The following is a 24,241-nucleotide window of genomic DNA, read 5'->3' on the forward strand; positions in this document are numbered from 1 at the left end:
TTATATCCTTTCCATGCTCACTCGTCCCATCCCTAGAGCCTGCAGGAGGCAGGAGCTGGCTCACTGCCTGTTTAACAGAGCTCCTAAATATCCATCCTTCTCTTCCTTCCTCGGCATTAAAGGTCTCCAGACTGCTGAGGCACTGACCAATGTGCCAGGGCCTCAGCACTAGGGGATGTGAATGCGGGTGGGTACACGCAGCTGGACAGCCCTGCCCGAGCATCCCATGAGCCACTCAGTGTGCTCTTAGCATCTAAGTCTGGGCAGGTCTAGTTGGAGACGGGAAAAGTCTCTTCCCTAGGGTGCTGAACCTCATTTTCTGTCCCTGTCCTTGGACTGAAACTGTTACACTTCTCTTCCCCCTGCCACCTCCATAACAGAAATTTGTGTTCCCCCCCTCTGATGATACCCTGCCTTGTACCCATTCATTTGTTTTCTGTCTCCCGCAGCGGGCATGGTCCTGGTCATTGTAGTTCCTCACTGATCAAGTCTATCCTTCACAATGCACTGAGGTAGAGCTAAATTTTCCGGCTGGAGGAACTGAGCTTTAAGAGGAGATAAAGTGACTTAGCCAAGATGGTCAGGAAGCCACACCAAGGTGGTGGTTATTAATAGCAGTGAGCAGGAGGGGTGTGGACACAAGGCAAGTGTTGCTGGCTTCTAAACCTTCCCCACTGGCCTTCCCAAGAATAGAAACCGTGAGTCTTAGGCCGGTCCCATGACCGTCCATCAAGCCATAATTCTCCCGAGAGCTCTACCAGTCCTGGTTTTAGGAGGTCATCACTGTCACTGGTCTGTCTTGGAGAGTTTGCTTGTTGCATAGTGTCCACAGCCCTGTGCTGTCTTTATCCAACTAGCATGGGTAACAGTAGCAGTGAAAACATGGGTTCAAACATGTGCTAGCTACCAGAGTCCACACAGAGCCTCTAGCCTAGGTGACCCCAGCTGGAGGTATGCTGGCATGTACTATACTACACTCGCTCCTTCCTTTCCTCTGCTGTATGTGCAGCCCCCTGAATGATTGCAAGTCTCAGTTTGAAGCTGCAAAAGGAAAATGTTTCTTCAAGAAAGGACGCACTTGCAGTCCCCAAAAGTGCCAGTAGCTGCCCACAAGTCGGACAGCGACCCCCCCCAACACTTTCTGCCACCACTGTCTGAGCTGGGGGGAGAAGGCCGAGTGCCAAGGGTAAGGTGGCCTGGGTGACACTGGCCTGTGCTGTTGCTGGAATGAAGTGTCCTGTGCATTTAAGACCTGAGAGCAGGGAGCCCCTCCAACTACCCAGGAAGGGACAACGGGGATTTCTTCCTGTGTTTTGGATACAAGGCTTGCAAGAAAGCCCCCAGTCTCCCGGCTGGGGCCGGCAGGGAATTTGGTTTCCAGAGGGTCGTGACACCTTGACAGCTCCCTTGTGAGTCCCAGTTTTGTGCTGCTTTCAAAAGGAGCCCAAGCCTCCATTTCTCAGACCTTTTGCACATGTTTCCCCTTCACGGGTGCACCGAGGCTACCCGCCTTGCAGAGGTTAGGAGCGGAGCGATATGTCGCGGTTTTAGGAGCACGGAAAACGGTGAGGCCTGCTCCGGGCCCCTTTCCAGCATCAAACAGGCGAGAGAGTTCAGAGACTTGCGGAGCTGGGAGCAGGGACTGGCTTGCACGGTGCCTTGAGCATGTGCAGAGGGAACAGTAGGTGCGCTTCACTTCTAAATCCTGGGTGCTCAGCTCTTACATGCCTTCAGCCTGGGAGAGGGGGGAGGTCAGAGGGAGGGGGTGGCTGCAGGGGCATGCCTGGCAGCAGGAATGCCCTATGAGTGCAAGATGAGTGGGCCCCAGGGTGCCAGTCTCTGGGTGGCACTGCGGGACCTGTGTCTTCGAGGCAGGTGGCGCTCCTGCTCCTCTCCCCATGGCTCGCTGGGGACTGTTGAAGCGAGGGAGTCTGTTTCCTGAAACCGGATCCTCGCCGTTGACAGAACAGCCTCTGTCATCAGTGCCTCTAGCCATGGACCTGCGAGCAGAGCTTTTAAAATCCATCTGGTACGCCTTCACCGCCCTGGATGTGGAGAAGAGTGGCAAAGTGTCCAAGTCGCAGCTAAAAGTGAGTACCACTTGCAACGGGAAAGCAGAAGGGCGGGGGTTTTGGGGTGGTTCGGCTTTGATGCACTCTCCAGCCGCCCCCCGGGTCGCACAGATGCGTGGCGAGGCGTGAAGCAGGACTCGATGCTGCTTTGCAGCTGCCTGGGGCTCAATGCCGCGAACAAGTGGCTGCACCGTCCTGCGCAGTTAGCAGCATCCTGGTGCATTCATGTTCTCTGGCTTTGCTTCGTGTTCCTCAAGGGCGGGGGGTGGGAAGCAGTGGAGACTTAGCCAAAAAGTGTGGCTTGAAAGGAATTATTTTTTTTGGGTGGGAATCTAATGTTTTAGATGTTTTGCCATTTCTCCCCCAGCCCCGCAGCTTCCCCTCAGGTAAAAACCCAATCTCCATTTTTTTCCTTTCTCTTTTTAACACGCGCGGCTCCCATCTCCTTCCTGTTGCATGTCGGCCCCTCGGTTGAGAGGAAGAGCGTTTTTAAAAATGCATCTCCTGCATGGTTTGGCCAAAAATAACGTCTTTTTTAATTCTGATCAGAACGTAGCAGCTTTGCAGAAGTATAAAATATGAGCCTTAGTGTTCTGCACCTCTTTTTTTCTTTTTTTTCAAACTAAAATGTTTCTTCCACCCTGTGATATCAAGTAACAGCCAAAAAGGTTTCCCTTTGCTCCGACAAGCCTGGCAGGTTTTTCCATCCTCCGGTTTGGCTTCAAAAGTAGCGGCCGGTGATGCTTTGGCCACTGGAATTTGAGTCGGACGAACTTGTTTGTTCAGAAGAGATTCAGCCTTGGGTGTAAACACAGCGTAAAATGTTGCCGCAGAAGCCCTGCCAGCACGTGCGACAAATTGGGAAATGGAGCAATTCATGTGTGTGAAGAGGCAAACCTTAGATGGCCTCCGCAGACGACAGAAGGCTGTTAGTCTCGGAGGTGCCATCCGGCCCCACCTTCTGCCTGGCCTCGGATTAACACAGACCTTAGATGGTCTCCTTACGTGATTACTTCTCCATCTTAGGGCTGATTTGTCCACCAGCACAACAGCAGGGAAAAGATCTCTGTTCTTCTGGGCCATGTTTTGCTGCCTGTACTAGTCTGGCTTGCGTAAGGGGCTGAGGGAGGAATGCAGGGCTGAGCTCTTGGTGCTGTGCTGCTGTCTCGGCAGAGGACTCGTATAGGGTGGCCAGCGTGCTTCTAAGAAACCTGTAGCTGCCGCTGTCTAGGGGCCAATCCCACCGCCGCGTGTGCCCGGTGAATCAGTTGAAAGACTAGCTGCTCTGAAATGTCTCTGAGGAAGCGGTGGCCGAGCTAAGTCCCCCTGTCTGCTAGCTCCCTGAGGGTGCTGCAATGGGGAGGCAAGGCGAGGAGCAAATCAAGCCACGATGGCAGATGGAAATGCAGCCCGCGCCTGATGGAGGCAGGAGGGCTGGGCGAGCTTGTTGGCTCAGCGTTCGGTAAGATGGGATCCAGCTGGGCACGTAGACATGCAAAGCAATGTTCAGCAATTAGCCCTTTCCAGGGCGGGGGCTGTAAAACTAGCACCGCGTTCCCTGATGGACCTGCTCCTTGTGCCTTTTAGAGACCTACCTGTGCTCTCGGGCACTATGGAGCACTTCATTATTCTTCTTTGCCGGGAGGGCCCAGTTGCTCCTGCCTGACTCGGACTGTATCCGGCCAGATGCATCCTCTGCAGGATTAATTTAGGGCTGGATTTACAAAGGTGTCTGGGTGCCCCCCCCCCCACCCCTGCGCGAAGAGGCTTCTGATGAGGTTGGCAAGCAAGTCTGAGCAGGTTTCCCCTCCCATTGCCAGTCCATAGGAGCAGCCACCAAACTTCCCTGCGCGAGCATAGCGCTCGGTTGAGTTAGGGACCTACTCCAATGGCTGCTGAGGGGAGTTACTGCACCTAACCTTAGGCCCTTCTAAAAATGCCGCCAGGCATCTCTCTGTATCCCTGCTCAGTTTGGCCCCGAATTCAATGTGCAGGGGGAGATCTTGCTGCACAGTCTCACTCTGGAGGCCTTGGTATCGCTTGAGGTTGGATTTGAGTCTAGGTTCTTTAGGGCTGCTGCCGAGGCTTCAGGCTGAAACCCCCAGAAAGCCTGCACAGGGCTGGAGGGCAGGGTTTGGGGTGGGCAGGGGACGAGAGCCCCGTTTTTGTCAGCTAGGCCATTGATCTGCACTGCAGCCCCAAGAGGGCTTGGTATGAAATTGCTGCTCAGAGCTCCCACCCCAACCCTCTGCCTCTCAAACCACTATTTCCACTGCTTCGGTAGCGAGGGGGAGGGGACGTTTGCGCCTCGCCCTTCCCGCACTGGGCATGCTCTGTCCTGTGTTGAAAATGGCTATGTGCATTAGTTCCACAGTGAAACCCAGAGCTGTCAGGGTCTCGCCCGAACCCTAGGCAGGGCAAGGTGTGATCACCAGCCCCCTCTGGTACAAAGGATTGTTTGTCACTCACTGCATAGGCCTCTGTCCCATGCAAGCCTACCTGCTGCTGTCAGAAATGGGCGAGTCCGTGAAGCTCGGGGTTGGAGATCTCAACACGTCATTGCAGGCTTCCTGTGTTGTTGTCTTACGACTGTTAGTCAGCTCTTGCAGCCTGGCATGTTGCTACAGGAAGGGTCTCGAACAAAAGAAGGCAAGCCTCTGCTGTCAAACAGCACTGACAGCAACTGCAATCGCTCGTGTACCTGGCTCAGCCCGGCAGTGCCACACGTATTGTGGGTCTTGGGCGCTGAACTCTTTTTAAACTGATTGGACATGTATATTTAGTAGTGGCTGTGTTGCTTTCCTTCCTACCAGTGTGTGGCAGCAAGGATGTGGGAAGCCATCAAGTTACTGATGATAGTCATCCACGAAGGGGAGACAGTCTCGTGGGCGCAACCTGTGAGTCGGGAGCGCTGGGGGCAGACGTGGCATGATCCCATCCATATGTCGTTACCGTTGCTGTGCCTCTGTTCCCATCTCTAGACAGGTGGGAGCATTATCTCCTGTCTCCCCGGGGTGCTGAGGTGCCATTCGTGTTTGCGCAGAGCCCTTGGTGGCACAGGTGGGGTAGGCCACGTGAACAGCAAAGCATGGGAGTATTATACATTGTGCTTGCCCTCGTGCTTGCTCTTCTGCTAAGCTTTTCTTAACCTCCTACAGCCAGTGGCCAGGGGAGAGACCAAAAGAGATGCTTTTTACTGGGGAATTAAAGGGTTTATGTCGGGAAAGGGCTTCTGGTTATTACTAAACCCTTTGTGAGCACAGGGAAAGATCAAGAAAAGGGCAAAGGTAGCCCTGGTGGAGGGGATGGCTGGATTCAGAGAGACCCAGGGAGGGTAAATGCTTAATTACTTTCACTACTGGAGACTGTAAGGGCCTGGTTTTGAGGGGCTGAGCGCCTGCAGCTCCTGCAACACTGTTGGGAGTTCTGGGTTCTCCACACTTCTGAAACCTGGGCCCTGAGCTCACCTGGCCCACGAGGCCCTGGAAGAAAATAGTTGGCTCGTCCCCAGGCTGCAAAGCTGTTCGTGTGGTTTTGTCTGTAATGCCTCACTGAGGCCTCGCGGTCACTCAGGACCATACTGCTTGGATGCAGGCCCCTCTCCTCTGCTTTTCTAACCTAAAGGCAGGCAAGGCTCTTTGGGTAAATCCGCTCTCTTTTATTGGATCAACTCGAATAGTTGGACAAATTCTTCTTTGCAAGCTTTCGGGTCTGCCTCTGTCCTTACCAGTATGGCTACAACCTACCCCCCTTTCTAACCTAAAAGCACCTGCCTGAAAAGTAGGTTCTTCTTTTCTTGGAGGTTCATTTCCTCCCTGTTGTTTTGTTTCCAGCTTATCTTTAAGCAGTAGTCTTCCTGAGAGACACTAGGTGCTTTCAGAACCTATCGACATCAGGAGTCTGGATTTTTGGAGTGGCCAAAGGTAGTTTGGTATCAAGATGTCGAAGGGATTTGGATTCCTAACTCCTGCTGGCTCCTAAATCCTTCCCTGCATATGCAGGGGATGTGTTCATTGCAGTTACGCCAGGCTCTTCTCAGGAGAGTTTGCTCTTATCCCCTGTTCCCCATCCTAAATCATCAGTCCAGAAAACCCTCTCCCCTGAGTTTGGTGGTGCTTTCATTTGAGCCAGTTGGCCCACGAGGGTCTCCCTATTTGTTTAGCAGGGAGCATGCAGGCTAAGTCACTTGAGCTGGGCTAGCGCCCCAGTGCTTTTCTACAATTCCCTCCACAGGCCCATAAGGAGAGACACATTCTCCCACAGTTGACTGGAAAGCAATCCTAGACTAACTCCGCTTACTGCCATGCCGTGAACCATGGGGATATTATGCCCAGTGCGGAGAACACCCTTAACTCAGAGCTTTGCCGTGTGACTGCTCCTGTGCAGGGGCCCTTCAACCCTACTGATTTCTGCAGTGAAATCATCACTGCCATCACACCAATTGAGCTAACAGGGCTGATTTTCCAACTGATGGTGATAAACCAGGATAGACCTTTGTAGGGGGGCGTGGACAGACCAACAAATCATCCTGGAGTTAAAAGGGGCAACACTTCACCACGACTCACCTGCTGCTGCGTGGTAACTGTCCATGTACACCCTTGCCCCACGGTAATAGAGGCTCAAGCGTGGTAGCTCAACTCTTACTGAAAAAGGAATAAGTTACACTGTGTGTAGCTTCCATTTACTGTGAGATAAGAGTGTGCACATGGGCAGCTGATGTGCAATAAGCCCCTGCCCACTACCTCTTTGGGTTGAGCTCTTTATATGTCTGCACCCAGGGAGTCTCAACTCAGCGTAGACCTGGCTTTTATCAGTTTAGCTCGTGTTGGTCTCCTTAAATGGAGTCTCTATGCTGGGGGAGGTTGCACCTGTTGGTAGTGGGCTAATTATGAGTTAGAAGCATGAGGTTTTATCGACACAGAGCCACATAGCTGCTAGCGTGGATGTGGTGCTACCCATCAGAAGATGCCTTACAGTGGGATAGCCTATTCCTCTTCCTGGATACAAGGTATGCCAGTTTATATGATGCGCACGCCAGAGGGGTTGTATTATTTTAGCTAGGCCGATGTAATCAAAGTGGCATCAAAACGCTTGCGAGCAGACAGCCTGGTTGTGAGTAAGCTGTCCGAGGCAGACGCTGTCTCTCTGTTGGCTGTACAGCCCCTAGCGCACTGGAGACCTGAAATGTGAATGGGGTGCCCGTCGATCCTCTGGATCAAGATGTCTGATGAATCCACTTGTGCGGAGCCCTACAACCAAGACCTACACCCCCCCTTTAAACCACTGAGACAAGACCCAAAACCAGACCAAATCCAGACATTCAGTGCCTCAATGGTTGTAGCTTCTGCCAGAGAGCAACAGATACAAACTGCTGACTGCCTGATGCCTCAGCAAGTGCGTATTTCTGTCTGGGTGATGTCCCTTAGCTTTTCTCCAACCAAGGCAGTGGGGGCTAGGCGTTTTTGAGGCACCCTATATTCACTTTATTCTGGTATTTTATAGGCGCTACCCCATCATGACTAGCCCCACCAGGTTGCCACCAGGCCCTCCAGTCGGATGCAGTTTGCCGTCATATCCAGGACCCATGACCACAATACAGATAACGTAAATAGGAAGATGGGACACCAAGGGGCTTCTTGGGCTTTTAGTCCAATCCCCACGTTTGCAGGCAACCATTAGTCCAAAAGGGTCCAGAGCATTGTCCACTCCAACCCATCTCATATCCCGCAGCTGCAAAGCAAGGGGAAAATCTCTCCCGTCTCCTACAAGCAAAGAGGGGGCCCAGTTTTAGTGACGTGTGCGCAACTTGGCTGCGTAGATGGGACTTCAGAGCCTTGCTCACAGTTGCACATGGCACTGGTGGCAGAGCCTGGAAAAATAACATGGTTCTTGCCTGTGCTTTAATCACAGCACCATGGCTCCTGTTACTGCTACTTACTCTCTCTGTGCACCTGCAACTAGTAATTTAAAAGAACACGGACTGATGGAGGACAGAGGATACAGCAGCAGCTTTGTTCGTCCGAAGATGGCTCTTCACGCGTCTCAAGACACCCGTTAATGCTGGTCCTTGTTAAGTTGGCAGATAAAGGGAGAACAATGGGCAATTCTTCATCTCTCCAAGGCCCTCAGTGCAGTGCCATGCTCTGGCATTGCAGAGGTGTGTGGGTTAGGTGCGTCCCGGTGAGCAGGGGCATGCTCCAGGGTCCTGTGTCGTCGTTAATGATGTGATGTCAGCACGGTGTGGAGCTCTGCAGAGAGCTTGCAATGGGAAGTGCAGCAGTTGGTTGGGCTGGCTACACAGAACGGAGAGAGGGAACAGCCTCGTGTGTCAAAAATAGAGAAGTGGCCTGGCATAGAAACATAGGCAGGGCAAACAGGACATAAAGGGCACTGCTGGGCCCAGAAGGAAGGAGGGTGCAGAAGTACAAAGGGGAGTGGGTGTTGTTACTGTAGCTGACACCTGTTAGTAGTGGCGTGGGAGTGTTGCTCTTAAGTAGCCGTTGCTCTTATGGGGATTGTCTGACTACATGTGCTCCAGGGGCAGTTTTGCTGGTGGGCACCGCTGCCTGCCCGGCATGCGGTCCTGCCCCTGCCCACTTGTGGGGGTGGGGAGGCAGGGTCCTGGATTTCCGTATGGTGAGCCTATTGATAGCCTCATTGTGTTTTACAGCCAGGCCTATGCTGGGATCCCAGTGGCAGCATGTGTGCTAGGTCAAACCCCAGTTAGTTCCTGTGTGTGGGGAGAACCCCCGCCCATGCTGCGATGATGGGGAGGAAGTGCTAAGGAGATCAGGTCACATTTTCTTTCCTGGGTCTGAGTTTTTCCTGTAAGGGCAGGGCCTGGCTCCTTGCTTCTCATGCTGCTGCTTGGGTAGATATAGCCTTTTTTGAGCTAATTTCTGCTCTAAGAGCAGGTGGAGCTGCTGCAGGACACGAGGCATGGTCAGAGGTGGGTCGGCCACGGGTGGTTGCGGTCAGATGTGGAGAGAGGACAGAGACCACCCGGCCACCTGTCCTAGGATGCAGTGACGATCGGAAGCATGAAGGAAAGGACAGTGCCCAGAGGCACCGGAAGCAAAGGCAGGCAGCGGCATGCGGGGTGCTTGTAGGGTCTGGGGAAGGCAGCAGACCCTGCACAGTGTCCCATCCTCCCCGCACCACCACTACCGCCACCCCGGGTTGCTGTTGAGAGTTGCACGCCCCAGATGCCTGCTCTCATCCAAAAGTCAGGCAGATTCCAGTGGGGCAAATCCCTTGTCTGGCTCCAATGAACCCTGTAGTGCTTTGGTTTTTAAAGGAGAAAGGTCTGAGCTCCCTGCGTAGGAAGTAGATGTGTTGGCATTGCATATAGTGGTAAGCGGAGGCACAGCAGTCCGGGCAAGACAGAGGGGTGCTAGTAGACCTCACCCATCCCAGATGACTTTCAGATGATGGTCTCAGAGCCCCTTGCAAATGCTAGTTTGCTGAACTCCATCCTTTCCTTCGCTATTAGCCCCATTTCACAGTTGGAAACGGAGGCCCACAGCAGAGAACTGGCTCATCCCAAACTCTTGCACAAAGCCAGAACTCAGAACCCATCTCTTGCTTTAGCTGCTCTCTACCTTCCTCCCTAGCGAGCTGCAGTTTAAGTCTCCCAGGCCCTGGTCCCACTAGTTAGGCAGCAAGGGGCGCCTCTTAGCATGCCAGACCAGCCTCCAGCTTGGAGCCTGAAAGGTCATTACAAAGCCCAGGATTGGCCCCCGGGCATCTCCAACCAGGGAGAAGAAAGGGGCTGGCATTAAATATTCCACCCCCGGCTGGAGCTGGCGCCGGAGGCAGCGCCTGAGCTCCCAGCCACCCCGAAGCCGATTAGAATTCCACATTCAGCTGGGAAACGAGGCCAGCTCGCCGCAGATGAGGGAAGTGACAGCCGGGGCACACGGGCTGCGTTTCTGTGGCCCTGTGCAGAGGAGGCCGGGGAAGGGACTGGCGTCAGAAGAGCTGCATTGACTTATAGAAATAAAAATTTTTGGAAAAAAAAAAAGAAAAAAGAGAGCTGCTCTCTCCTAGGGCTGAATACAAGCTGTGGAGAAGGAGAGGGGTGAGGATGGGGAAACCTTGGACTGACTCCCCGGGGACGTTGGCTGAAGGGAGTGACGGGGATGGAGGCTGTGGGCTGGGAGGGCAGTGCAGCCTGCTCAGCTAGAGGCCAATCTGACCCAAGCGTAGGAGGGTTGTAAGGAGACCGGGCTGCCACTGCTCGTACAGCCTGGGTGAGCAGGACCCAGTGGAGGGCCAGGCTGCGCTTTCAGTCGGGGGGTGCTGATGAGCTTTGGTGTTCCCCACTGCTTACGTTGCTCCATGTGCTGGCAGCGATGCCAGCCAGCGGGAGCGCCTGCAGCCCAGGGGACAGCTCCACGTCTAGAGCAGGTGACCTGGGCGCTTGGAGGAGGAGCCGGCTCCCCGCTGCCATCCTGCGGGGCCCATCTCAGTCTTGAGGGGGAGGTTTAACAGAGCCGAGCAGGTTTGAACATTCACACACTGAGGGCCTGACTTGGTTCCACCGAGGCCTCATGACTGTGCTCCAGCAGGGGTGTAAAGCAGCTCTTAATGGAGAGGCCAAGTAATCCAGGCCCATTTGAAGGCCTGGGTATACTGCCAGAAGGGTGTAATGTAGTCTTGAAATCAGTAAGGATCAAGCCCTTGCAGAGGTGGAGGTAGCAGGGAGCCAGGACACTGGGCTCTGCCACTGACTCACTCTGGCACCTTGGGCATGTCCCTTTACCCATCCGCCCCGATTTCCCAGAGGTACCCGGAGAAGTTACCCGGAGAGGTTAACAATCCCAGCATGTGCTGCCAGAATGTGCGGAGGCTTCGTGGATGAATGAGTGCTTGTAAAGCGCCTTCGAGTTCCTCGGATAAGCGGTGTCACAGAAGGACATGAGAGTCGGCGTTTCAGCAGCTCTCACTTGGCATGTGCTGGAAGGGGTGGGCTGGGCGCCCGGTAGCACTGGCTCTGTGAAAGAAGATGCTAAGAGCAGGTAATGAACTTCCACGCCCTGAGCTGTGCTGTCTGCACTTCTCTGCCCGAGCCTGCATGGGCTGGATCCTCCGGGGACTGCTCTGGAATGAGGAGGGGCTCTGTTCAGGCCATTCAACCCATGCTTGGGCGGGAAGCAAGAAGAAAAAACCCTCCTTTGTATTGCTGCTCCAAAAATCAGCAGGTCTCCCCAGGGTCTAAACTCACACAGCTGCTGCCAGGTGTTGGGTGGAAGGATCTGCTTCAGTGTCCCCCATGGGGCAGTTTTTGGAGGGTGTCTTGCAGCCCCTCTCTAGAGGGAGTTGTGATGGCAGAAACGTGGGGCTGGAGGGGGGAGCATGCATTGCTTGGGACTGGTACAGAACGTGCCGCCGACCTCAGCCCACACGCATGCTGCTTCTCAGACCACTCGAGGCACCTGGCCAGACTTGGGTCCCTGAGCTGGTCTGTGCTGAGTGTGTGGGCTTGCAAACACGGAGGGGGGAGAAGACATAGGACGTGTGTCGATGGGGGCAGCAGACCATAAGGTCCTTTATCTGCCAAGGGAAGGGTGGAAGAGGAGTCTTTGGAGTCCGTTGAAAACCAATACTGGGAGCAATGTGGTGAGGTTACACAAAGGAGGGATGCTGCACTGGTTCAGGGGGGATGAGTCCGATGGGCCTCATCTACCTTGGACATCTAGAGTTTCTAGAGGTCCTGCATGAGGTGCTTCAGGTCTGTGCTTAGCCATGTCCCTCCCGGCCCTGGTGTCTTGTCACCCAATGCTAGTAGGAAAGGCTGAGTCAGGAAAACCACTGCTCTTATGCAGTACGACTGAAGCTTAAGAAATATGCAGTGCTCCTGCTGTTTTTTTGGTGTCCTTCATGTTGGCAGCTGCAAGGTTTTTTTCCCTTTCAGAAGGCCTTGCCATTGCCCCGTAGGGTGCCGTGACCGTGTGGCATGTTGTCCGGTGATGAGAGCTCCAGCCTGGGCCTCCTTGGGCTCTCTTCCCAGCTCTGTCCTGGTCCCATTTTCCTTAGGCAGGCCTCTTTCCCAGCAAGTCTGCGGCCCTAGCAGCCATCTCTTTACATGAAATAAAGGAGGAATAGAGCAGAGGGGGGCTTGGGTGCGAGGACTCCTGGGCTCTCGTCCTCGTTCGGCCACTCAGTTGACGTGTCATCTTGAGCAAGTCACCGGGGCTGTCTGAAACCCTGAGTAGCAGATCATGACATGGGGGTGGCGATATAACTCTGCGAGGCGGCATTAGCGTTTCAAAGGTGCTCCGAGACGTCCCGGTGACAGCAGGTGTGATCATCTCCGTTGATCTTACTCTGGAGCCAGCCTTCGGCTCCGCGCTGCCTTGCTCTCGTAATGGCACCAGGCGTGCTTTGTTCTGCATGCCACGAGTTAGGGAGCCGGTCCTCTGTCTGATGGATGCTCATCCCTGCCAGGGGCATTACATAGCAGGCATGTTGTGCATTCAGACACCAGAGCACCCGGCCGTCGGGTGCTAACTCAGCTTGTTTGAGTCTCTCTATCGGGAGAGGAGCAGAAGCTCCAGGAGCAAGCGTGACTAATCGCCTCTTTGTGCCGGTTCCGTCTTGTTCTCGTTCCCTCGTCGCCCCCTGCTTATGTGATCAATCTTCCAGAAGGTGCCAATTTAGGGAGGGAGGGGCAAGGTGCGTCCGTAAGATCAGTCGGAGGCGGCTGGCAAGCTTCGCTTCGGGGCATGATTTCTTGGTGTCTCACAAACACATTGGCTCTGCTCTCCCCCCTGTTTCGGAGCAGGTTGTCTCTGGGAGGCAGTGTTTCAGGGCTGCTGGAAAGGCGGTAGGGTGGACCTGTCCTGGAGCTTAGGGCAGTGGCAACTTCACTGATGCTTTCTAGGACCAAAGGATGGGAGGGCAGGTAAAACGTGGCTAGAAGTTAGTGCGTGAATACAAATTGGATGTGTGTGGTAGAGGTAGAAGCAGAGGTGGATGGAAACCAGGCTTGTTCCTCCTTTTGGAGATGCTGATTAAAAAAAACAAAGGTCAACATTTTCCACTGAAAAATGTGAGTTCTTGGAGAAACCTCAAAAAAACTGAAACAGGTTGGCTGAAAACCAGAAAGTCTTTCAGCTCGGAGATGCTCTGCCTTGGTGTCTCATAGGAATTGTGTGCACGTTCCTGTTCTCTAGACACCAGGCTCCCTGGGTGGACTACATCTGTCATGATGCCCCTTGACCAACCTTCACGGGTGATGGAGGCAGCCGCATCCTGGATGTGGTGGCTAAGGGGGAATTGTAGGCCGTCTGGCGAGCCCAGCCCACGGAAGAGAATGGAGATGCGAGGAAAGCCAAGAACCATTCTTACCAGGCATCTCGACTGCAGCTCATACAGGGAATATTTTGGATTTGCATGGTTTCTGATTTTCTTTTGACAAAAACTCCAGAATTCTTCAAGAATGGTTTTGTTAAAACTCCCTTTTGTGTCTGAAAATCCATTTGGGCAGGTACGGTTCAACCCCTCCTAGATCTCAGTTTGGTGGGGTATTGATTTAAGTTCCAACAAGCCCTCCAGCAAATGCTATAATGAATGTTACTGTGAAAAGAGTCGTCAGATAGTGCCACTGCATGTAAGCTGACAGGCTTCTGTGGCTTGGGGCATGCATAACGTTCGCACCAAGTCTTTGAAGGAAAGCTGGCTAGACAGTTTTGTGACGAGGCTCTTTGGGGAAGGTTTTGCATGCAGAAGTTTGCTGTTTGCCTTCATCTCTCTGGCTGCGGTCAAGTCTTTGGCTGGAGTGGCTTCCTGGAAACGAGGCATTGCATTTGGGCTAAGGCTTCTGGAAAGGGGACTTTTCTGGTTGTGGCCAGGCAAGTGCAGAGGGCACAAACAAAAATAAGGCAGGATAAGAAATATCCTGACTCGCCATCACTAATTTCCTCTCCCAGGGCCAAGCTGGCTCCAAAGCTTCAGCATCTACATTTGACCAGCACAAGGGGTGCAGCCTTTCGAGTCACTGAGTGGGGGGCCTGTGTCATCTTGTCTTTCTGGGCTTCTACCACCAAGGCTCCCACATGTCACCAGCCCCAGGCTGGACGGACAAAGGGGGAAGGATGTTCTACATCCTGTGTCCTCAAATTAAGATTCCTGCATCTGTTAATGGGTACCTGACCTATGCCGAGAGGAGGGAGTGGGGGAGAGAGAACTGGCTGACTAGAGACTGCTCACTTGGGGTCTGGGCAGTTTACCCTTCTCTGGGCTTGGGGCCAGCTGCAAACTTCTGTCACTATAGCAGTGGCTTTTGGCTCATCGGGGTCTGACATGACCTTTTGCATAACCGTAGAGACAGGGAGGAGAGCTCGCCTACCAGGCAGGAGGCCTCGCTCACTTGCAAAGGGGCAGGAAGCTCCTCGAACCCATCACGTGCTGCTCGCGGTTTGATAAAGGTTTCTGACAAGCAACTTAAATTCAGCCTGGTGAGAAGCGTGGGGGGAGCCAAGGGCACAGCTCCTGCTGCTAGAGGAGCTGGGAACCATCCTCTGGGCATCAGGGCTTGTTTGGAGCTTTGTTTGGACTTCATGTCCTAGCAAAGGAAAGCAGAAAGGAATCGGGGAGGTTGTGCCCCTGCCCGGGGCTGCAAGCTCCATTTTTGTGATACTCCTATCTCCCCCCACCCCCTCCCTCCAATCTCTCCCCGATCTTATCTTCACTTTGGCGCCCATCATGACAGCGTCTTAAACTTAATACTGGCTGTCAGTGATTTTCTTCCTCCCACTGGCTCTAAATCTAACAGTGCTTCACACACAGCATTGCACTACCCCCTCGTAATACACATGGGCTAGGTAGGAGAGGTTGCTTCCATCACCACCAAAATGCAGCTAGTTCTGGAGTGGTGTGGCCTGGCGATGATAGGCTAGAGAAGAATCTTCCCTACTGAATGCTGGATCTCTGGGCTGGCAGGGTGTAATTGCCCAGACTGAGACAGACAGACAGGATGCTGGGGTTCATGCAATCCCTCCCCTCTCCTGACCTGAGCTGTGGCATGTACGTGCGCTATATAATTATAGCCAACCAGCTAGGATTTGCAGCTCTCTTATGCACCGCCGTTAAATGCTGGGTGGAGTCAAAATGATCCTATCTATCCATGGGGCGAATGAGAGAAAGAATCCAGTTGGGCAAGAGGAGCCACAGACTGCAAGCACCTGGGGGTAACCTCAGACTGATCATTTGTTTGGCAAGAGCCGCAGCGAGAGGAAAATTCCACCCGGTCCGTGTAGCCCGACCTGCCGAGAGTGCAGCACGCCTCAGCCTGGCACGCTGCAAATACAAGGGAGGCGAGGGGCAGGCGGGCAGTGCTGCAGTGGCAGTATATTTGGGTGGGCAGATGTGGAGGGTCTTCCATCTCTGCTACTGAGGTGCTACACGACCCTGGGCAAGTGACTTCCTCTTTTTTGGGCCTCTGTTTCTCCTTTCCTCACTTGTCTTGTCGGTTTAGGTGGTAATTCTGATCTCAAGCTGGACTGGTCATGGGAAGTGGGTTTGCAGGCTCTCACTCCATCTTCCCCAGTAAACAGATGTGTGCACATCTGCTGCTGGTGCTATTCACCCTTTTTGTTGACAGCCTCAGCAAAAAAGCCAAGGATGACTGGTTGCTCGAGGCTAGCACCCCTGTATTCAGATGAACAAGCACCCCCTTCTCTTTATTATGTCCCAAACAGCATAGGTGCATGCTCCCCCCAGCACACTTGCAGAGGAATCCAACAGAGCTGGTTAAAATGAAGATTTCCCAGATTGTGGGGAATGTTATTTTGAAATAGTTTTGTTTTGACCAGGAATGAAAATAAATCATGTTGACATTTCCTGCAAAAAGGCTTTTCTGGCACATGTTTTAGTTCACAAGAGTGTTGCTTCTGGCTGCTACAATTTTGAAATGGTGTCTCAAATTTGATTTTATCTTAGGGGTTTTTTTGAGCGTATGTAACATGACATTCTTTCATGATGTGCCAGTGGCACTACGCTTGCTGACGTGTCAGAACGTGACTTGCTGGCTGAAATAGTATTTCTTTATTTTGATGTATTTTATCTTCCCTTTATTTAAAAAAAAAAATACAAGCATTAAGGCCAGCTGCCAATCCCTCCCACGCCCAAATTCTGCGACTGGCCTAGCCCATCCTTTGAGGTCCCACATGTGTCTTGCAGGCTGGAATTTCCTACAGATCCCACCTGGGCTTTCAGCAAAATCCAAGTCATGCCTGCACATGCAGACATCATTTTAGGTAGATCCCAACACAGTTTGTCAGATGCTGCTTCACTCTTTCCCTGACCTCTGGGACTCGCAGCACAGCCTGCTGTCACGGTTGCCTCTCTGTGCTGCCTGCTGGATGCTATTACTTGCCAAGACCCCTCCTAACCCCCTTGGGAGCATTTGCAAACCTGCAAGAGAAAGCAACCAGTCCCTCCAGCCTCTAAGCAGGGGAGAGGAGACTGTGCAGTCAGTGCATGGGCTGAGAAGCCAGAGGCTGAGCAGAGTTTGCACTCAATTTTGTGTTAAGCTTTGTGTCTGGTTAGAAGTACAGGGCACTCATCCCCTGGCACTCCAATTCCCACTAAACAGAGCCCAGGGGTGCCCAATTTCTGGCTGATTGGGGAAAATGCTTCTGTTTATGCAGAATCTGGAAAGAGAGGCAGATGTTCCTGCCTGCCAGCATGAAACTCATCCTGTGACTGTCCCTCTCCAGTGCATTGCTTTTGCTGGTACACTTGCTTCATGGAAAACAAATGCCCTGTGGCTGCCAATGGAGCCAAAGCGCATTTTATTTCTGAGCGAATGTCCCTGTCTTTTGAGGCTGTCTCACCTTTTATCCACAAAGCGGTGTGCACAGGCACTCCTCCATCCCACTGATGTAGCATCCTAGAGGCCCTGGAAAGCACATCTCAAATTTGACGCGATCCTTGGACCTGCATTTCAAATGACACCTGCCCAACACGAGTAACACCTTCAGGGACCAGATCTAAATTGCTCCAGCCAAGAGCAGCTCAGTATCAGCTTGTTTCTTACCCTGAGGTTTTGTGTCCCCTCCTTGGCTACAGGGGGTAGAAAGTATTCTGCTTTACATGGGGAAGTCAATGGCCATGGGCCCCAGAGCTGCCTCCCCTTTGAAGCGTATCTCTTTCATTGGGATGCAGCTTTCCAGGAATCCCTTGTTGCCCCCATGGTACCACCTCCCTGACTTCTGGAGGGTTGTTTGGACACGAATGTGGGATAGGGGCCGAGACACCGCAGCAGCTCGGCCCAGGGCACACGAGAACAGGCAGGCAGGTCCCCCTGGGTCAGTGCGGGGCACCTTTCTTTATCGCAGAGAGCGGTGCCCAGAAGCCATGCAGAGCACGTTCTTCTTTCTGTGCCAGGTGCTCAGTCACAACCTGTACACGGTACTTCACATCCCGCACGACCCGGTGGCGCTGGAGGAGCATTTCCGGGATGACGACGACGGGCCGGTCTCGAGCCAGGGCTACATGCCGTACCTCAACAAATACATCCTGGACAAGGTGAGTACCTTTGCTCTCGCTGGTTCCCGGCTGCTGCTCAGCTAGGATGAAATTCAATTCCTTTCCTCTCCTTTAGGCAGCTAGTCACCTCTCAGGAGCACCCCTTGTTGGTAGATTTAGATGCATTTTCCCATTGGGAAGGAAATCGTTTGACTGGGATTAAGGGGTCTGTAGGTGTGATGGTCACCATCTGGGCTTGAACTGGGGGCTTCCAGACCCACACGCCAGAGCTAAAGAGCTGGGGCTGAACCAGACTCCTGTCCCCTTCCGGTTAGACACAGGTGAGGACATAACGCACACACCCACCAGGGCAGGAGGGAAAGATGCATGTTTTACAGCCGGGGCGGGGAAAGTTGGAAGAATGAAAATGCTAGAGACAAGCCAAATGCTTTTAATCTTGTGACAGGTTTTTGCAAACAAAGTCATCCCTTCCACTCAGACAGGCCTCTGCGTGGTGAGGCTCCTGTGTCAGTATTTCCGAAAGGGTGATGATACCCGGAGGTAAAAATCGCCCAGGGTGGAAAACCTGGCAGGAAATTCCAGCCCCTTTTCCTTTAGTGGGATTTTTTTTTATTGTTGCCTTGTTTCTGTTTTAGCAGCAAGAGGAGGATGAAAATAGAACCTGGTGCCGTGGGGCCAAGGGTTGTGTGTTTTGATTTTTGATTTTTTTTCTGCAGCTCAAAGGCATCTTTGTTTCTTAAGCTGAAGCGCTGCAGCTTGATGCTTTACGAGCTGCTTCCTTTGGGCATGTGGGGAGAGGAAAAATTGCTAACAGCTTTCTTCCACCGTGCTCTTTAAAGAAGAAGGGCCCCAGCTAAGTGTCTAAAGGACAGGCTGTGATGATCTGGATTGAACAGCACTTTACTCCACCGGCCTAGGGATGTAGGTCACTCCTTGCAGAGAGGCATCAGGATCTGGCCCTGTGGGTTTAGTGTCCCTCCGTATGGTGCTCTGGCACAGGGTGTGCCTTGCTTGTTCAGGACAGGATATGCCTCCCTTTCAGCACTTTCTTGTTGCTGGAGCTTGTTCCTCGGGCCGTTCTTAGCTGCCCCAAGCAAGGGCTTGCTTGCACAATACAGGCCCCTGTGTCAGAGGTGCTCGCGCGCAGCACAGCTCAGTAGTTGAAGATGACGCCACTCAGCAGTGTAGTCAAGGGTCTACCCTGGGACCATTAGCCCAGACAAAGAGACATCCTAGTGCAGGATCCATGGGGTCACAGGTTCAAATTCTGCTATCCCTCCTGGACCAAGTGTTTGATAAGCGATTAACTGAGGTCTCTGGAACATCCTGTGGGTGGATCTTTCAAAAGAGACCTTTAAAAAACCCAGGTGCTTTCTTCATGACCTCTAAAGTCCCAAGGGGGGAATTTTGAATAGACTAAGTTTCTTTTTTTTTTTCCCTGTGGTCCAGAAATGTCCCTCTCCTTTGCCCTTTGGCAGAATGCTGCGTGGCATGTGTACACAGTGCTTCGCTCCAGAGGTGGCCGCATTTCACTGGGGCTGACTGTACACGGTTTGCAAAATATTGTCGGGCCCTTCTGAAGCAAAAGGAACTGCAGAGCTGTGAGTGGTGACCGAGCCCTGAAGTCACAGTCATGTGTGTCACACTTCTAAAATAATCAGTGACAGAATAAACTGACTGGCTGTAAAGGAGCCCTGGCTTTCAAAGTCCTGTGATAAAAGGGCCAGAGAGTAGTATTTCTGGTGTTTCTGCTGACCTGCTGAAGGACCTTGGGTGCTTTCTCTGCCTCAGTTTCCCTCCTCCTGTAAAACAGGGAAGATTATCCCCATCCAGCTTCATACCAGGCCCTGAGAGCAAGATGGGAGGTCCCCCCCCCGCCCCAATGCTGATTTTTATTGTACGGAAAACTGGAACTCTTGGTTCCGAAATACCTTTTGTTAGACCAACTGGGAAATTGCAGGAAAATTGTCCTTCCTGCAAGCTCTTGGGATCAAAGTCCCTTCATCAGGCTCTGGGAAAAGTATAGATGGTACAAGATGGTAAAATGTCCGCGTAGGTAGGAAACAAATTTCATTTTTGCACAGAGGAAGCTGAAGATGGAAAGCTGTCTCCCTCTGGGTCCATGGGAGTGTCTCTGTGAGCTGTTGTGGGTGTCTCTGTTGAGTAGCTCTTTGATGTGTAGATCAGGTAGAATTCCTTCCCTGGAGGTCTTTATTATATATATTTTATTATACTATATAACAAAATATATATTATATTAGATCTTTATTATATAGTTTGTGCTGCCTTTTGGTACTTTGCAGCAATCACTCAGTCTCAGGGCTCAGCGGGGAACTGAAGTGCGTTTGGCCGGTTTCCAAGGCAGATGTTCTGATGCGAGGCTGAGATACTGCGGTGCTGGAAGCACTCTCCCTACTGCCCTGGACTCTGGGTTTAAACTGGTGTGTTTTGGTGATGAATGCAGTGGACAAGGAGCCAGGACTCCTGCTGGGTTCTCTTCCCAGTTGTGCCAGTGACACACTGCAAGATTGTGGACCAGTGCTTTCCCCTCCCCGTGCTTCCCTTTCCCCCCATGTGAAGCAGGGATGATACTCGTCCTTTTCACAGGGGCACTAGGAGACCTAAGTGCCCTCCCCTCCAGCTGACGAGCACTGTGGTATCATCCTTGGGACTCTGTAGTGTGGCGGCACTGCCATCACTGGTTCATGGGGCTTGTTTGCAGGTGGAGGAAGGTGCTTTTGTCAAGGAGAATTTCGATGAACTCTGCTGGACTTTGACGGCGAAGAAGAATTACAAGCCAGACCGAAATGGGAACAGCGTTGTGTCCCATCAAGACGCCTTCAAGCTCTGGTGTCTCTTTAATTTCCTCTCTGAAGACAAATACCCCCTGGTCATGGTCCCGGATGAGGTAGGAGTTCCTTGTCTTCTCCATTTCACCCCCAAGAAGGGTCCCAGCTTTGCTATCATGGATAGGGACCCTGATTATGCCAGGTTTGCTATTGGACCGCCAGGTAGTAAGCAGCATCTCTTTCCGACTCACAGCATACAGCAAGGGATGATGACATGGGCGGTTACAGGAGGGAGCCACGAGGTTAATTCAGGCCTAGGTCAGCAATCTTGCTATCATCTGCCAGCTTTTTGCTGGCCTACATGAAATGAGTGCGTTGCGTCTCAGAGCCACATCAGGAGAGGCATAGGCCTACCTCTCAACCCCCTTCCTCCCTGCTGTAAGTGGTACTTTGCACAGCCCTAGCAGAGAGTCCAGGGGCTGAATGAACCATGGGGATGCAATTTCCTTCTAGGGTCTAGAGAGAGAGAGCAGGGTTGAGTCACCGGGACTGCTTGGCCTGTGGCTAGACCATCAGGACAGCGGTGATAAAAAGTTGTGAGACAGACGGTGACAGCTGGAAGGAGATGGTGTGAAGCTGTAGAGGACAGTGGTGCGTGGCATTCTCTACACAACTGCCCTCTGCTTAGGATCTGAAAGCCGGCTAGCCGTAAGCCCTGCTGTCGCAGGCGGTAGAAGTGGGGCAGTGCTGTGGTTTCAGACAGGAAGGGGAGTAGCTGAGGCAGAGGCAGGAGAGCAGCCAGTCCCCAGGGGAGACAGCTCAGCTTCTACTAGGGAAAGCCAAATGCCCTGAGCCAGGTGATGGTTCTTGAAGGTGTCCTGACAGCTGGGGAAGTGCGAGAGGCTGGGTTTCATAAGCTATCCAGTGTGGGTTTTTTTTCCCACTGACGGGGGCTCAGCTCCCTTGGTAAAGCATGTTCAATCATGCTCTGCTTGCAAAGGGCCAAGGACAGCTGTGCCTCACGCTTGTTCTTGACTCCAGCTCGATTGTGCGGTGTGGGCACAGCTGTTGCCAAGATGTGAGGCTGGGTGGGGGCCGGTGCTGGAAGCTCGCATTGCACCTGCCTCGGCTGCATCCCGGTCTCACCCATGCTGTGTCCCTGAAACGTGCGAGTGGCCACAGGTGCCAGCGGACAACGAAGAGGCCTGAAGCCTATGACCATGCCTGGCTCAGGTCCTCTCTGAGCTCTTGCAGCCGAGACCGACCAAGCCAAGGCCAGGGGCTGGCTGACTGTGCACACGCATGCCTCACAAGGACGTCCCTGGGGTGTCCACACTTTTCAGAGAGATTGTGAAGGAGCAGGCCCCTTGCAAATGCACTGAAAGCTGCAGGAACCCGATGAGCTCCCAACGCCTGGGCACCAGCTGCTTCACGTCCATAGTGCATACCCAGTGGGGGCTGCTACTTCACAAAAAAAACCCTCTTGCACCCTCTGAACCAGCTGACTCCCTGCATGCTAGGACAGAGGGTCCCCAGGGGCTGCACCAAGCCTTTGGGGAGCAAAATCCAAGACACGGTCCCAGAGGCACCGTGGACTTCCTGAAGCAGAAGTCGTGTAGCCGCTGTAGTGTGGTGCTGCAGGTGCGGAGCCACATTCACGCAGTGCTGAGCTGGAAGTTGGACAGCACTCGGCACCGGGGCTGGGCCACGTGGCTCCACCTCTCAGCAGAGCTAACGAGTGCAGCTTTGCAAGGAGGCCACAGCTGGAGCTGTCATTTGCCTTTAAGGCAAATTGGTAGCTCTCTTGGGAAGCATGCACGTCAAATGTGGCCACCTGGAAAATGTGTCCCTTCTCTGTGGGGTGGCAGCTAGGTGCCCCTTGAGGTCCTCCCTGCCCTCTGACTCTACCTCTCTGGGGGCCTGGGAAGCTGCCTGCCTGCGTCAGCCCTGTGCCAGGCAGCATCTTCTCAGCGGGACCTTGCCTGACCCCTCCGGGGCCAATTTGTGGGGAGCAAAAGTCCTATCTCTGGGATGTCTTGGGGACACAAACCCCAAATATGAGGGTCTTCCAGAACGTTTGGGGTGATTGGTCAGTTTAGCTGCACCTTAGTAATGGCAAGAGCTGTGATGGATCTCCATCGGCCCCAGCTTAAGTCAGAGAGGGAGTGCTCTGACCCAGACTAATAAATGCGTGCATGAAAGCTGCCCACGGCATCCAGAGAGTTAAAGGAGGCAAATCACAGTTGTTCGGCCGAAAGGGCTAATAGTAATCTCTAAATTCCACAAGGCATGTGGGAAGAAAGTGAGGTTTTTATGGTGACTTGCTGCAGTTCTAGAGTCTCCATCAGGTGGTTCTCTAATCCACAGGCCTTGGTGGAGGGAGGAAGCGGGGGAGCAGAAGTGGAGGGCGGAGGTGGATGGGGGGCACGATGCTTGCTTTAAAGCTAACAGCAGCCTCGCCAGCACCGCAGGGACGGACCAAGCCCACTCCTGCCCTCGCCCATGCTCTGGGCTGGTGAGGCCACTCGTGGCCAGGCTGGCAGCTGTCATCTGCTCCCACCGTGCGGCTGCCACTCTTGCTCCATCTCCACTTTAGATCAGCACAAAGCGGAGCAACGGCTGCGTTGACAGCAACCGCACTTCCTGTTCCCCAAGAGAGGTATTTCCTGTTCCCCGGGCCTTGACACACTGAATCAGCTTTCTGCTGAAGTGCCTCAGACTGGGGGTGGGGTGGTTCCCCCCACCCCGGTGTCCCCTGGCCACTTTCACATCAAGCTGGTAGAGGGGACAGAAAGCGCAGCCCGCCAGGGGAACTTGGGCTGCTATCCTGCCTTTAGTTACCCGACAGTTAAACCACACTGACTTCAGCAAAGTTATCTGGGCACGGAGCTCTGCCTTCCCCTGCGGGCTCCAGCTCAGCCCCTGGGTAGTGAGAGGTGGCTGAGAAACACTCAGTCAAATAAACTGCACCCAACTCCCGAAGCTGGGCTTGAAGCTGATTTCTTTATTTATTGAAAGACACGGATCAAGCCTGGCACATTGGAGGGATCTATCCACCCCCTTCCGGACAGATTTAGTTTTTGCAGAATCTACACTTTTTGATGTATTTATATTTTTTAAGTTGCTTGCCCTTGTGGTTCTAAAGAAAATTTCCCAAATCTGAACCGAGTGTCAAAATCAAAGAAAACAAAAAAAATGCTGTGCTGACTTCCTGAGTCTGCATGCAGCTGTGTGCAAGCTTCTCCTCCAGGCCTCTGGATGGGCTGCTGGCATGAAGGGAACATGATGGAGTCCTTGGAGGGAGAATTTAATGTACTTAAGGGATGCTTGATGTCTGCAGAGATGCAGGCCTGTGCGTGCACCGGGTTACCCGCGTGTGCAACATCTGTAAACAGAAATTGCAGCGGCCCTTGTGTTGTGCTGGCCTGCTGAGAGAAGCTGAATGCAGCAGAGAGCAGTGCTAAGTGAAAAGATATAGTTGGCAGTGTTGAAACCGCTGGCCTGGCATTCGGTTGCTTTGAGTTTTGGGGACAGCCACTAGTGGTTTTGGGGAATTCTGGAGTAAAAGGGAGGATTCTTGGGTTTTCTTTGGGTGGAAATGAGGTCTGCCTGAGGTGGAAAAGGAGGTCCTGTGGTGGAAATGGGAATAATCCTGCATCTTTGTGTAAAAATGGGGGCGCCTCATGATCTCTGGAGGTTCCTGGTTTGAAAATGTGGATTTCTCAGTACCTTGGATAGAAAGCAAGTTGCCTCACAGTTTCTGAGGCCCTGGGTTGGAAATGATTAGAAATGGCGGTGGCTCCTGCTTTCTAGAAGTTCCTGGGGTGGAAACAGAGGTGGGTCTGGGGGCTCAGAAAATGGAAATATCTCCTGCTTTGCCCCCCG

At 53.0% G+C, this 24,241-nt stretch overlaps 1 protein-coding gene across 2 annotated transcripts in view; it reads left to right on the forward strand.

The window, feature by feature from the left end:
- Nucleotides 1-124: 124 nt before the first annotated feature.
- The window catches only part of DEF6 (DEF6 guanine nucleotide exchange factor), a 32,607-nt gene continuing 8,490 nt past the window's right edge, over nt 125-24,241 (forward strand). The window contains exons 1-4 of one of the 2 annotated variants that reach the window (XM_090025170.1): nt 125-1,685; nt 1,876-2,090; nt 17,466-17,606; nt 20,290-20,475. In XM_090025170.1, coding sequence (XP_089881296.1) covers nt 1,899-2,090; nt 17,466-17,606; nt 20,290-20,475 — 519 coding nt within the window. In that variant the 5' untranslated portion in view covers nt 125-1,685; nt 1,876-1,898. Of the gene's footprint in view, nt 1,686-1,806; nt 2,091-17,465; nt 17,607-20,289; nt 20,476-24,241 lie in introns of those variants that run through there. The other variant, XM_090025171.1, reaches the window with a different exon arrangement.

The sequence above is a fragment of the Crocodylus siamensis genome, chromosome 13 (assembly GCF_052110815.1).
Source record: "Crocodylus siamensis isolate JL-2025a chromosome 13, ASM5211081v1, whole genome shotgun sequence".
NCBI classification, from domain to species: Eukaryota; Metazoa; Chordata; order Crocodylia; family Crocodylidae; genus Crocodylus; species Crocodylus siamensis.